This window comes from Patagioenas fasciata, chromosome Z (genome assembly GCF_037038585.1).
Source record: "Patagioenas fasciata isolate bPatFas1 chromosome Z, bPatFas1.hap1, whole genome shotgun sequence".
In the NCBI taxonomy this organism is placed as follows: Eukaryota; Metazoa; Chordata; class Aves; order Columbiformes; family Columbidae; genus Patagioenas; species Patagioenas fasciata.
In genome coordinates, this window is record NC_092560.1 from 68,465,395 (window position 1) to 68,479,759 (window position 14,365).

A 14,365-nucleotide genomic window follows, 5' to 3' on the forward strand; every position below is an offset into this window, starting at 1 on the left:
GTTCTCAGTTCCTACATGTTGTGGCAGGATGTGCCCTGTTCATCCTTTGTGTCAAAAGATAAAACAACGTGGATACCGTAATATTGTATGTCACTCTAATGACTTCATTAATCATTGACCTCAAAAGAGTGTGAAAATTACTCAACCCCAGATTCAGAAAAGATACACTGAAACATAGGGGACTAAACAGACCATTTCTAGGACTTATTTTTTCAATTCAAGAGAATAGGCTCTAATATAAATAATATTTTCTGATTGTGATTCCAAATCCCTCAAGTAGTAATTAAAACCAAACAAACATAAGAAAATATGATAGATGGCAACATCTGGACCATGATTGTGCAGTATCTCCTGCATATGTTTTAGAGGGTAGAACTTTATGTTTTAACCTGGTGGCTCAGGCAAGCAGGTTATCCAATTCTGGTGGAGCAGGATAACCAGCAAATAACTCTTGACATTCATCTTCAAGGGAAGAGTTCAGCTGCCCTTGAACACCATGATACCTTTGGAAACATGTCAAGTGAATAGCTATTATGTATTTTATTCCAAAATTTGTATCCAACATTTCTCATTTCACCAGCACTGTGTAGATTTTCAAAATAATTATTTTGAATGAACAAGAATGGTTTCCACAAGAATGGAAACATTTGAATGGAATTATACCTATAATAAGGACATGGGAGAAAATAGTAAAATATACAGTTCAGTGAAACAGCCATGACTGGTGATGGGACCTGAACTAAAAACAAGCTAAATCGGAACTTTCCAGCTTGTTGACCAGTATGAATCACATCTCAACAAATAAAATGTAACTCATAGTCACATACCAGATTGTCAGCAAGCCAGAAATTTACTTCAGGGAAAACTGACTTCAGGACAGTATTGTTCCATGTTGTTCCAATACCAGCTGTGGATACACATTCTTATTGTAGAAAAAAAAAATGAGGCATCACTCATCATTGCTGTCATTTTCAAACCGTCAGGAAATTCTTCGGGATTTATTAAAAAAATCTGGTATATTTGTAGACTTATCCAGTACACTTCATTCATAGAAGCATGAACTTTCTTTCTACAGAGACTTGTCAATCAAAAAGAAGGCCGACAGGAGTCTGACGTACCCAATATTTGCCTTTCTTAACAAGAAACAAAATTTTTAATATGACTTTTCCTTTCACCTTTTACCAAACAGTTATATAAATTTGGAAATGCATGTGTGTGCCATTCCAGCTAAATGTAAAACACATGGCTATTTGATCTTTAACTGGACACCGAAATTTAGATGTATTCCATGGACGAACAAAAGCAATCAGAGATGACAGCTATTTCTGTCCTTTCACAGTCTTGGATATTCATCAAGATTATAAGTAAGTTAGTGATCACTTAAAGTATTGCTTTAGACGACACAGTTTGAAGAAACAGCCCTGTTGACAGAGCTGTTATTGCTGTTTCTAAGTTGCTTCACTTCCTTCTTACTCACTAACGGTCACAAGCACCTTCTTACAGCCAGACCTAGATTGAGACTTTTCACCTGTACAAACAAAATGAGGAGAAAAAAACCACTGGGATGCTCATGACTTTGTAGAAGTGGTGGGCAGGGGATGTGATGACAGCAGCAGCTGATGATGGCAGGAGAACAGGCCATGTACTTTTCTCCTCCAGGAATGATTGCCATCTTGCACAGCTCAGCTGCTTCTGCAGTGGCAGTGGCAATTTTTCTTTCCCAGGCTGGCATGCAACAAGGCCATGGCTGTTTTGCAGCTGCCTCACTTTGCTTATGCATAAAATAAACTGGATGAGCTGCCATGGTGTCACATATGAAGACAGAAATAACAGTCCTGTTACTTGTATCCGAATACACTGTGCCCTCGACTTAAACCGTTGTATTGAGCTGACTTGAAAGGCAAGAAGTTCCTTGGTTCCCCTAGGAAAGGCGCTGTGGCTTAAAATGGATGTTTCATACAGGAATTGAAAGAAGATAAAGGCCAGCATCACTGAGTTGTATACTCTGCTAACACCGGGAACAGCTTTACGATCGCACTTCTTTTGGACTCATTTCATAAACTACTCGGCCTACAGCTGCACCGCTTTCACCCACGGCGGGATCTCCGAACCCTCGCCATTCTCATCCCCGCACAAGCTCGGACCGAGCTTCGCCGTAGGGCTGCGGGACAGGCGGCCGTCGCCGCAGCCCAGCCGGGCCGCAGCGCCCCACAGCCCGGCCCGCCCGGCGGGAGGAGCCTGGCGCTGCCGCCGCCGTGGCCCGTCCCCGGGGCGGTCCCCGCGGCCCAGTTCCTGCTGGCGGGGATGGCGCGGCGGGCGGGCGTGCGGCGGGCGCTCTGCCTGCTCCTCTGCCTGCCCCTCTGCCTGCTCCGGCTGGCGGCGGCGCGGCCGCCCGCCCCGCACCTGGTGCTGGTGCTGGCCGACGACCTGGGCTGGGGCGATGTGGGCTGGCACGGCTCCGCCATCCGCACGCCGCGGCTGGACGCGCTGGGGGCGGGCGGCGTGCGGCTGGAGCGGTACTACACGCAGCCGCTCTGCACCCCCTCCCGCAGCCAGCTCCTCAGCGGCCGCTACCAGGTAGGGCGAGGGAAGCGGGACGCCCGGCGACACTCGGTGCCGGGGTTGTCGCCCCAGCGCGGCCGTGCCCGCGGGGATGGCGCTGGAGCTTCCTCCTTTCCTCCCTCTCTCCGTCCCTTCCTCTGTCCCTTCATCCCACCCGCTCCTCCCCGCCTCCTTTCGCGGGGTGTCGGCAGATGGCTGGTGGGGTTTTTCTCTGCTGCTTGTTTTCAGCAGTACTGTGTGTTGTTTGGCCTTCTATCTCTGGCAAAGATGCGCTTGGGAGGAACCTACTGTACGAATACAAGATGTGTTTATATGCAGACAAAACTTAATTCACTTACTTTTGGCTTGCTACCTCAGCAATAAACTGAGCATGGGTTTAGTGCAAGTTGTGCTTCAGAAAAGCTGAGGTGCTCTCTATGCTTCAGTTGTATTAATAGGCATGGCAGTGTATTGTGAAAAATATTCCTGTTGTAGTCGCCTTCTGTTATGTACTTCTGAACTAGACAGCTATACAGGCAAGATGCAACCAGAAGTGGATAAGCGCGATGTACTCAGTTTATGAAGCCTGTTTTCTAATGCAGTGTTTAAATGCATCCAGTTAGTAAGTTCTCCTTTATGTGGTAACATAAGTGTAGACATTTACGCACCCATTGATGGAGCGCACAGACTGACCCGCAGTCAGGGTGTCTAGCTGCTTCCAAGTCCTAGTCATGATTTTTCCCTTTTTTTTTTTTGGTTGCACAGGTGTAAGAATTGGACTTTACCATAATGCTATAATCCCCGCTTTCCCTTCTTTCTATTGCAACTTTAGCAAAAATGAGGTGGAGGGAGAGTGGGAGGAAGAATACAACACAGACAGAAAGGAGAAACTCACAAAGGCTTAAGTATATTACAGAAACTTCCCCTCTCTCTCAGAAAGTCCTGCACATGGATGTTAACCATGGTGATTTGTCAAATGAGAGTGAAAATAAATGTCATCCTGTATTAGTGGATGTTATCTCTTGTCGCATTAAGTTGTTCTAGGTGATAACTACTCTTTCCAAGCAATATCTGTTCCTAGAAACTCCAAGAGTCAATAACAAAGAACAGAAACATGCAATTGCCTTTTTTTTTTTTTTTTTTTCTGAACCAACTCTTTAAACCCTTCTAGGTAAGCAATATTTGAAAATGCAACCTAAATCTGCTTCTATTTGGACTGAGAATTTTGATAGTCATCTTGCAGTCCATAAATAAATAAGTGCAAAAGTGTTCGTTTATGAAAACTACAGATTTTTATTACTGTTATTTTCCTCTTATTTTTCTTTCTTTCTAAAGACAGTGGAAAAATTACAATGCTTTGCTATCTTGTGTCTTTCACTACATCAATAATCTTTTTGTAACGCTATGTTTAAAAAAAAATCCATCTGCTCTTTCAAATAAAATTAGTAACTAGTAGGCCCTTCCTGAGACTCTACTTACCCACCGGCCTAAGATCAAGGCTTATTTGGTTTAAAAGTGAGTTCAAAGTGTTGCTGAAGTGGTGGAAATATTTAGTAAATAAGATATTTATACTTGTGTGTGTATGTTTGCTGGCCTAAGTTTAGAGTAGTGTGTGTTTGGCTTTTTTGTTTTGTTTTGTTCTGTTTTTTTCCTGGAGCAGATAGGGGAGTTGACAAAAGTCAACTTATAGTGCACTTATTGCACTGACAAGATTTCTTGCATGAAGCAAAGTGTAATACTCGAAGTATCATTATGGGTCATGCTTTTGTAAAGAGATACAAAAATTCACCACTTGTTAAGACTGGAAACGTGGAATTGTTAGAGGTCAGATTTGGCAGTGTCTAAAACTTGTGTTAACTGTGGTATCCAAATCCTGTTTTGTAAAAGTGTGCACACTCATTTTAAGTATGTAAATAAGTATATAAATGTGTATATACTGGTCTACCTTGATTTCAGTAAAGCATTTGACACAGTCTCCCATAGCATCCTTGCAGCTAAACTGAGGAAGTGTGGTCTGGACGATCAGGTAGTGAGGTGGACTGTGAACTGGCTGAAGAAAAGAAGCCAGAAAGTTGTGGTCAATGGGACAGAGTCCGGTTGGAGGCCTGTATCTACTGGAGTGCCTCAAGGGTCGGTACTGGGACGAGTACTGTTCAATATATTCATCAATGACTTGGATGAGGGAACAGAGTGCACTGTCAGCAAGTTTGCTGATGACACCAAGCTGGGAGGAGTGGCTGACACGCCAGAAGGCTGTGCTGCCATCCAGAGACCTGGACAGGCTGGAGAGTTGGGCAGGGAAAAATTTAATGAAATAGAACAAGGGCAAGTGTAGAGTCTTGCATCTGGGCAGGAACAACCTCAGGTTCCAGTATAAGTTGGGGAATGACCTGTTAGAGAGCAGTGTAGGGAAAAGGGACCTGGGGGTCCTGGTGGACAGCAGGGTGACCATGAGCCAGCACTGTGCCCTTGTGGCCAGGAAGGCCAATGGCATCCTGGGGTGGTTCGCATCTAATACGAAGGGGGGTGGTTAGTAGGTCCAGAGAGGTTCTCCCTCCCCTCTACTCTGCCCTGGTGAGACCATACCTGGAATATTGTGTCCAGTTCTGGGCCCCTCAGTTCAAGAAGGACAGGGAACTCCTGGAGAGAGTCCAGTGCAGGGCAACGAAGATGATGAAGGAAGTGGAGCATCTCCCTTATGAGGAAAGGCTGAGGGAGCTGGGTCTCTTTAGCTTGGAAGAGACTGAGGGGTGACCTCATTAATATTTATAAATATGTAAAGGCTGCATGTCACAAGGATGGAGCCAGTCTCTTCTTGCTGACGACCAACGGTAGGACGAGGGCAATGGATACAAACTGGAACACAGAAGGTTCTGCTTAAATATGAGAAGAAACTTCTTCACAGTGAGGGTGACAGACACTGGAACAGGCTGCCCACGGGGGTTGTGGAGTCTCCTTCTCTGCAGACATTCAAAACCAGCCTGGACACATTCCTGTGTAGCCTCATCTGGGTGTTCCTGCTCCGGTGGGGGGATTGAACTAGATGATCTTTTGAAGTCCCTTCCAATCCCTAACATTCTGTGATTCTGTAATTCTGTGTGATTCTGTGTATATGATGCACGTTCAGAAGAATAATGCAAAAATGTCTTTACCACCCTTTCTTCTAGTGACTGTTCTCTGACACAGGCAAAAGCTTTGTAGCTTCACTTGCCATGAGCCTTTTTGCTTATCTTCATCCCATTAAAAATCTCTGACTCCATCTTGAGATGTCATCTCAAGCCTTCAAGGAGACCATAATGGTAATTGTTACCTGTTAGATATTTAGATGAAAGTGCAAAAGGCCTTATATTTTTTTATTTCACTCAATTTATGCCTGGGAAGATCTTGTAACTCCCTGTCATGCTACTTCCTTGTCTTTCTTCATATTCTGTCTGTCTCTCCCCCTGCTGCTTCCTCATGTTCCTTGGTGCTACACTGATGAGGATGGGAGACCCTAAAACTAATGCCAGCCTCTGGTGTAGCTTTGTTTCTTTTTGACCCTGCTTATAAAGTAACCTATGGGAATGTGCTACTGTGCTGTAACTAATCTTGTGTCCTTCTTTTCTTTGCTAGATCCACACGGGTTTACAACACCAGATAATCTGGCCGTGCCAGCCCAGCTGTTTGCCACTGGATGAGAAACTCCTCCCAGAGCTTCTTCAAGAGGCTGGATACGTTACACACATGGTGGGGAAGTGGCATTTGGGGATGTACAAAAAAGAATGCCTTCCCACCCGCAGAGGATTCAACACTTACTTTGGTAAGGTTAGATTTAACATGGGCAACAAATGCAGTGTTAAAAATTCTGGGAAACTGCCTGGTTCTTCTAAGAACAGCAGATTTACTATTAGTGTATAAGTATATCAATACATGGCCATGCATGTTTCCAAAGTATAACTGTTTAAAATAAGATAGTGCCTTAAATGCGTGCCCAAACCTTACAACTTACTGAAGAAAATAGTTATTGTCTGGCTCTAAATAAAGTATTACTCTCCTATGATCGGCATTTAATTTGCTTCCATGATGCTTAGAAGATTTAAGATGTAGCGATTGGTTTGTTTTTATCAGTGTCTTTAATCTGAACATTTTGTGTTGGATCAAACAGTAGACATTGCTTGCTCTGCAAATAGTGTTACACTTCTAAAAGCTGGTATTTTTAAAAGAGAAATAGACATCATACCACACTGTGTTCGTGCTTTGTGAACAGAGTAGCACTGGTTTCTCAGAGCCTGTAGCAAGGAAAATGGTGTGAGAGGCTCCACAAAACAGTTGCCAAGAGGTCTGTTGCAGAAACTCACAAGTTATGAAGTCAAATCCTCAGATTAAAAACAATAACGCCAGAATTAGACTGTCCAAGTGCGAGTGTGTTACAAAGTAGCTTGGAGCTACGCATTGTTTTTTCTTCCTCACAAAGGCTCATGTCCCAGAATTGATTGGATGTTTATTAGTTTTGCGCAAGTGCCGCAGACATTATGTGCGTCAGGCTGCCTGCAAGGCGTCTTGTGTGTAGTACCAAATATAGAGTTGTCCATCTCCACCTGGTTGTTTTTAAGACACTTTCGTTGAATGGCGAATTTCAAAACAGTTCTTCAAAATAGCATTGCAAGCTATTGATAGTACTGCTGACCACTTCTACAGCTGAGAAAGTAAGAGACAGAGGAACGCTTAAGTCCACGTTCCTTATTTAACTTTAGGTACTTAAATGAACAGCCTGGCTGTGCGATGTGCTCATTACAGGCAGTGCTGATCCAAACATCAGGTGGGAAGAACCACTCCCTTAGATTGTGTCTCTTTTGACTAGTCAGGGAGTTTGTTGCCATGGTTTCACAACTGAATTAAGCTAATATATATGGATTGCAGTATAATGGCTCTTTGCTTAAATGTATATGCCTCCTCTCATCCCTTTGCAGGAGCCTTTTTGATGGCACGGTTGTAGATAGGAGCAGCCCTCCTTTGAACAGAGGCTCAGACAGTTGGGGTTGTCCAGCCTGCGGAAGAGAAGGCTCTGGGGCTACCTTGTTGCAGCCTTTCAGTACCTAAAAGGGGCCTGCAGGAAAGCTTTGAGCGGTCTTTTTTACAGGGGCATGTAGTGATAGGACAAATGGTAATGGCTTTAAACTGAAAGAGAGTAAATTTAGATTAGTTATAAGGGAGAAACTCTTCACCATGAGGGTGTGAGGCACTGGTACAGGCTGCCCAGAGCAGCTGTGGATGCTCCATCCCTGGGAGTGTTCAGGGTCAGGTTGGATGGGGGTTTGAGCAACCTGGTCTAGTGGAAGGTGTCCCTGTCCATGGCAGGGGCTTGGAAGTAGATGATCTTTAAGAAATCTTGCCATGGGACTGAGTAGGCTCTTAATGCAGGGGCCTTAACAGAGGCTGGCTCTGGGCATGGTCATTGGAGTGCCCAGCATGACATTATTTTTCAGAGAATGTAGCAGTTTAATATCCTATAATGTTCATGTAATGTCAGTAGGTGTTAATAGCGATTAAGGGGCATTTGATTCTTTTGCAACCTTGATGTGGTGTCTCCTGCACTGGGCACTCAAAGTGAAAAAATGCAACATACAGCTCTGAGTACATCAATGTAGACAGTCTGTCCACAAAACCTCTCCTTTTACGTTGAAACAAAAGCCATGTTTTTCCTCCTAAAACTTGTTAAAGTTTATATTGTTTTTAAAACAGTACTTCCTTCTTTTTGTAAATACTTTTTATGACAGGTAGCTGTATATGAAGCTATTGAATAAAAAGACAAGTGGAGTTCCTCCATTTTGAGCTTTTGTCCCCAGTTTTCATTTAATTCTGCAGAACTTAAGAATATATTTTTGCAGGTTTGTCTTTTTTTCTTTTTTTTCCCATGGTATTGGGGGATAAATCTGAAGTCTAATTTCCAAAGCAACAATTACTGAAATTAAAAAAAAAATTGAAGAGGTTTTTTTCTAGTTGATAAAAAGTAAAGACAGTGCTTAAGAGGATATCCCTTGATAGGACCAAATCTATACCTGTGTAAGTTTTGCGTAGTTTGTTTCTTTTGGGTATCTTTAAATAATTGTGTCTCTTTTTTTCACCAGTTGGTGTCAGCAGTGGTTCAGAAGTTGCTTTACAGCTGACCTAGGAAATGCTTCATACTTGGATGTTTTTGAATATCTTTTTTTTTTTTAAATCCAAACTTTCTAATAGAGGGAAAAGTCTTATATGGAAATACAGTTATATGAAATCATACCAGGTAAAAATCAGAGTAGTACATGGATAAGTCACTGCCTTTGCTATCAGCACTTTAGTTTAATGCTAATGTATTTTATATCATGTTGTGAATATGAAGTCATTGAACTGCTTTCAAAATGTTTCATGTGTTTTGAAATTGCTACCTGCATTAGCAATAAGAAGTTTGTGAAGTATTAGATGTTGAGCGACTTAGACCTGTCAAGGGATGTCGCTGCGTATAACTAAATGTTGGATGAGTGTTTCAGCTCAAAACAACTGAAGTTTTGACATTTATTTTTTACTTCCCCCACTTCCCATCTGTTTATATGACATTATATTGGCCCGCTTATTTGACATCTTCTCCTGTTCTAGGCTATCTTCTGGGGAGTGAGGATTATTATTCTCATGATCGTTGTGTCCTCATCAAAGCAAAGAACATAACACGCTGTGCGCTGGACTTCCGAGATGGAGAAGAAGTTGCTACTGGGTTTAAAAACATGTACTCTACGAATTTATTCACAGAAAGAGCTATAGATCTTATAGCCAATCATAAAACTGAGAAGGTACAGTCAGCAGCTGTTGTTGATAACTTTAGCACTAAAGAATGGTTAAAAATACTGATGAAATATTAATGTAGAGTCCTGCACTGAAGCTGTAATTCTGGGTTTTTCAGCAGGGTGCATAGAGCCAAATGTGAGAAGTAGCACCGGTAAAACTTGCCTCGTCTTTTGTCAGAATCAGCTTTGGCTTCATAGCCCTGGCCTGCTATTCTTCTCTATTTCTTTTTTAAGAATGCAAGTAATAAATTTATAGAAATGATTCAGCATGTAGTTTGCTCTTCTAAAAAGAGAATGGAAACTCTGGGAGAAGTTTCATAGCAATAAACTGTTAAAAACTGTGTTATGAATAAAAGATACACCTGATGTTTTTTCACAGCTTTGCAAAAGTCTTCTATCAGAGTTTTAGTATTTCATGCTTAGAGATTAGAAGTAAGAGGTATAGAAGAAATCAAAACACAGTGCCTGCAGCTGTTGATGAATCAGCTGCTTTTGCTGCAGTAAGTTTTGCATTTAGTACTGTATGCTCAACTAATTTCTGTTCTGTCCCTTCCACCCCAGCCCCTCTTTCTCTACCTCGCTTTTCAGTCTGTCCATGAACCTCTTGAAGTCCCTGAAGAATACATGAAACCATATTCCTCCATTAAAGATGCAAAGAGGCGCCACTATGCAGGCATGGTGACTCTTATGGATGAAGCTGTAGGGAATCTTACTGATGCTCTGAAAAGATATGGTCTTTGGAACAACACTGTTCTTGTTTTCTCTACTGGTAAGTTCATTTAATTATTCTTTCAGTAATAACTTTAATAGACTGTCTAAGAAGCTGACTGCAGAGACATCTGCCCGCTCCGTCCTTCCTCCATATATTTTCTAGCTATAGAAGAGTGATTGATGAAAGTGAAACAGGACTTTATACCAAATGGAGCAGTTTCTCCCCCGCCTCTTATGACCTTCTCAAACATGACAAAAACATCTCTGAAGAAGTGTCTGTGCGAATGGGGGGATCCTCCTATTGGAGTAAAAACAGCATTGTAAAAACTGAGGAGTGCAGTGAAGTTGGAGGCATCTTACTTGCGCCTGCAGTTACTGAATATCTACCAGAGTTGCATCCTTACTGAGAGCTATCTACCAAAATCATTTGTCCTGAGCTCTAGGTAGCTGTCTGATCAGTCTATAAATTGCCACATTTTGCATGAAGCATGAACAGCCAGACAGCAAGCAGTTTGAAGCCAAAACTCTTCATTTCCCTTACCTCCATGTAACATGTAATCTTTGTCTTGCTTGAAATATTTCACTACCACCTTACTCCTGTGAAGCAAAGCTCTGTTAATAAAAAGGTTTAGCATGTCTAGGCTGCCAAATTACAGGCTAAGTTCTTGTATGTGCTAGCACATGATCTGGTTTCTAGATTATTAGGATAATGCAAATAATACATTACAAAGCAGTCTCTCCTGTTTCCAAATTAGGAATGAAACAGAATCCTTTTGAAATACAGCTGCCTGGCTGGGTTTCAGGAACATAGTTGTTCCTGTTTAGTTGGAAGTGGGAATTAACCTTTCCATGCTTACAATTGCTCTTTTGCCCAGGCTTTACATATTAGGGCTGTCAAAATGGCAAATTAATTTTCTGTGAACACTTCAAAACCCCCCACAAAACACAGCAAAAACAAAACCAAAGAAAAAACAGCAACACCACAAAAACCCTGAACTCCAAGTTTTTATGAAACTGCAGTGATGCATCTGGAGTTTAGCAGCTGCTTCCTATAGCACTTGGAATCTCAGAATTTCATTTTGAGTCCAGACCTGTTTGCCTTGTGGTGTTATGTTTGTGTCCAGGTTTTGGCTCTAACACAATTCGATAACTCTTCTATCCCTGTTTCTGTTTACAATGTTTTCATATTTAGAACTGAAAGTAAGCGAAGCCATATGGGAAATGATAGCAATATTTATTCCATGTGGAAAAAATCCAGTTTATGCTGATGGGGTCCTGTTAGAGTTATTTCACTGATGTTTGTTCAGTACATTGTAGAATAAAACTGAAGACATTTGAGTTGGAATTACAGGGTATGACTGAATTAAAAAGACAAATTTCTTTTTTTGTTTGTAAAACATTTTTTTCCAATCAATTAGAATATACACGGGTTTTAACAGTAGTCATCTTGCAATCAGTTATAGGTACATTTCAACAAGAATCAAACAGCCAGGGGAATCCAATGTCTACCCTATCTAATGGCACTTGAGTTAATGGGCATTTTAAACTGCTGGGAGTGGAATTTAATATGACTGAAATGCAGGGAAATTGGGCCTAGATCAAGCAGGTCAGGGTCATTGATGTTTTTTTTTTTTCACTTTTCACTTGAAACAACTGTTCTTTACAGGCATAAAACATTGCATGCTTTAAATATCCAGTTTCCAGAAGACAAATGTCAAAACCATTAAGCGTTAAAAAAAAAAAAGGGCCCAAAAAATTAAAAAAAAAATAGGAGCGTGAAATCTGAACAGCTTTTCTATATTTTACTTATTGCTTCTGCAGATGTTGTGGTTTAAAATTGGCATTAGAAAGTGATTGAAAAGAAACATGAGCACATCTTCAATTGAGCATCTTGTACAGAGTTGTGCTATGCGAGATCTCTCTGCACAGCTTTCAGGTCCTTTGTAACTGGGGCTCTGTGTGTGCACTAGTAGCTACAATAGGGGTAGATACTTAGAGTATATTGCCTTCAGCTCTTGAGGGTTTGCCTGCTTGAAGATGCTGTGCCCTCTCTCCCTGCCCCAAGTGCTGTCCTGGGACTGGGACACCCTCATCTTCCTCAGTATGACATATTTTCTTCTATGACCAGGAATTCTCTCCAGAAAGTTCTTCCCATGTTGTGGGGTCAAGAATCAATTTGAGGGTTTAAATGAAGACTGCAAGGGACAATCTAGGGAAGGATAAACTGTATATGTAATTTTAATGAGCACTATCTGTGTGTCTCCTCCGCACAGAAACTAAAGACACAGAATCATAAAAGCACTATGTTCTGTTACATACTTGTGTGGTGTGATAAATGTAGTACTGGAAACCTGTAGAGGAAAAAGAAGTGAAGACTGTACTTTATGGTAGATTTTACTAGATTCATTACTATTCTGCTTAGTTGAGGCCAAAATTCACACTTGGATGTTTGCATCTCTCACTGGTTCAAAACTTCCTCTCAAAAAAGAACCAACAAGTGATCATTTGCTATTGTGCTCTACAGCAAGTAGCATTGCAACAGAGTCTGGTTGATCTCTTCACTGTGAATTGTTGGCACCATAATTAGAGATCTCTTTTTAGTGAGTACTCACCAAAATACCCTGGAACTCAATATAATCTTTGCTCTTGAGGTATGTTTCTCTTTATTAGGCTCTTTTGTGTTTCTTCCTGTTTGTATATGTTATGGCTCAACCAGGATTGCCTTGAAAACATGCCAGTTGGCAAATGGAACTACTGCACATCCAGTTCCTCTTTAAAGTGGCCTGATGGACACCAGGCCAATAATGAAGTAATCTGGTCATTAGTAAAGTCTGACTCAACCAGTGTATTGTGTAAATCAACGTCTCTCGTGTCTTTTTGAACAAGTCATTGTCTGTTCAAACAAAACAGATAAAAATGGATGCAGCAATGTCTTGGATACCCGTGGCCTTTTATCTACTAGAAATCACAAAGAATGAGATGCGGGGTTTATTTTTCTTTTTAGGAAAAATCAGAGATTATAACTACCAACTCTCCTGAAGAGGACCTTTATTTAAAATAAGGAAAGGTCATAAAAAACATTCAAGTGGTTCACATTTACCTCAGCACTGGCTTAGAGTCCAAATTTTGCTGCAAATGTAGACCTATGATTTGAGGTAAAAAGTGAGAGTTTGCTGTGAATAGCATGTGTTTATCGTTTCTGCAACATGTTACAAGTAATTTTGGTGGAAACTTGCCAACATTAGAACAAAAAAAATCCAACCTCTAATTTCAGTTCTGTATTAAAGCTACTATCCTTTGCTTTATTTAACTTTCAGCTTTTTAATATACTGAATAATTTTGGAGCAAAACTCCTTACTGCTCTCTCTTCCAATATGTCTGTTCATTCTTAAACGTGGATTAGCACTGCAGTGTCTGGTAGTCGCCATAAGAGGGCTTTCAACTGTAAAATTTGTGGAACTTTTCAAGCGTTGGTTTACATCGCTAAGAGGAAACCACATAAATCCTTTCCATAATGGAGCATGTGACAGCGACGCCTGTTTTCACTCTAAAAGAGGGTCTTTTTATCATTTTAGAATTATGATTAACAAGAGCACAGATTGTTTTGGACATACTTACTGATGTTTATACAGTCTCTCCCTCTTATACACACCCAGATTTTTCCCAAAAAATTTCATATTACCCTAATAAAGACTTTTTATCTTTTTTCTTTTTTCCTCCTTTCAGTCCAGACAATCTATTGTGGCTTTTGTCTAATAAAATGTTGGGATGTTTTTTGCTTATTTCCAGCTCCACTTTGTAGAAACCAGAGCTCCAACTTTCACTGCTTCCCTGAGGGCTTTTTTTAATCTTCTTCCTGATGTCTTTGTTCCTGAATGAACTCCTGCTCCTTCTCTTTTGTTGGTAAGGGACTTCAGAGCCACTTTAAATGTAGATTGTCCAAGCCAACTGAAGGGCAGATTGGTTAGAGCAGTTATTCCGTGGCAGTGTTGTTAGAGGTGCTAATTTTGAAGGTTGCGTTGTCAGGTTTTTGTAGTAAATCTACTCAGTTACAGATCTGAAGACATGCTTTAATTCGTCTTACCAGGAGGTTGTGAAAGGTTCAGTGTGTTGCCGACGAGGAAGAACCCTGGGCATCTCCTGCCTGAGCATCTGCTGCTTCCTGAGAGGAAGGACGCGCAGGTTCCTTAGGTACAAGCACCTTCAGTCAGGCTAGTTATTTGAGACCATATATTCCCAAATATTACTTTTCTATTCCTTGATTATTTAAGCTTGTTATTATATGGTCAAAAGTTGCGGCTGGTCACTGTACTTGC

At 41.3% G+C, this 14,365-nt stretch overlaps 1 protein-coding gene across 1 annotated transcript in view; it reads left to right on the forward strand.

Moving 5' to 3' along the window:
- Positions 1-2,286: 2,286 nt before the first annotated feature.
- The window catches only part of ARSB (arylsulfatase B), a 71,010-nt gene continuing 58,931 nt past the window's right edge, over positions 2,287-14,365 (forward strand). The window contains exons 1-4 of the mRNA XM_065860600.2: positions 2,287-2,577; positions 6,154-6,340; positions 9,154-9,344; positions 9,900-10,107. Of these exons, the coding sequence (XP_065716672.1) occupies positions 2,305-2,577; positions 6,154-6,340; positions 9,154-9,344; positions 9,900-10,107 (859 nt within the window). The 5' untranslated portion in view covers positions 2,287-2,304. The remainder of the gene's footprint in view (positions 2,578-6,153; positions 6,341-9,153; positions 9,345-9,899; positions 10,108-14,365) is intronic.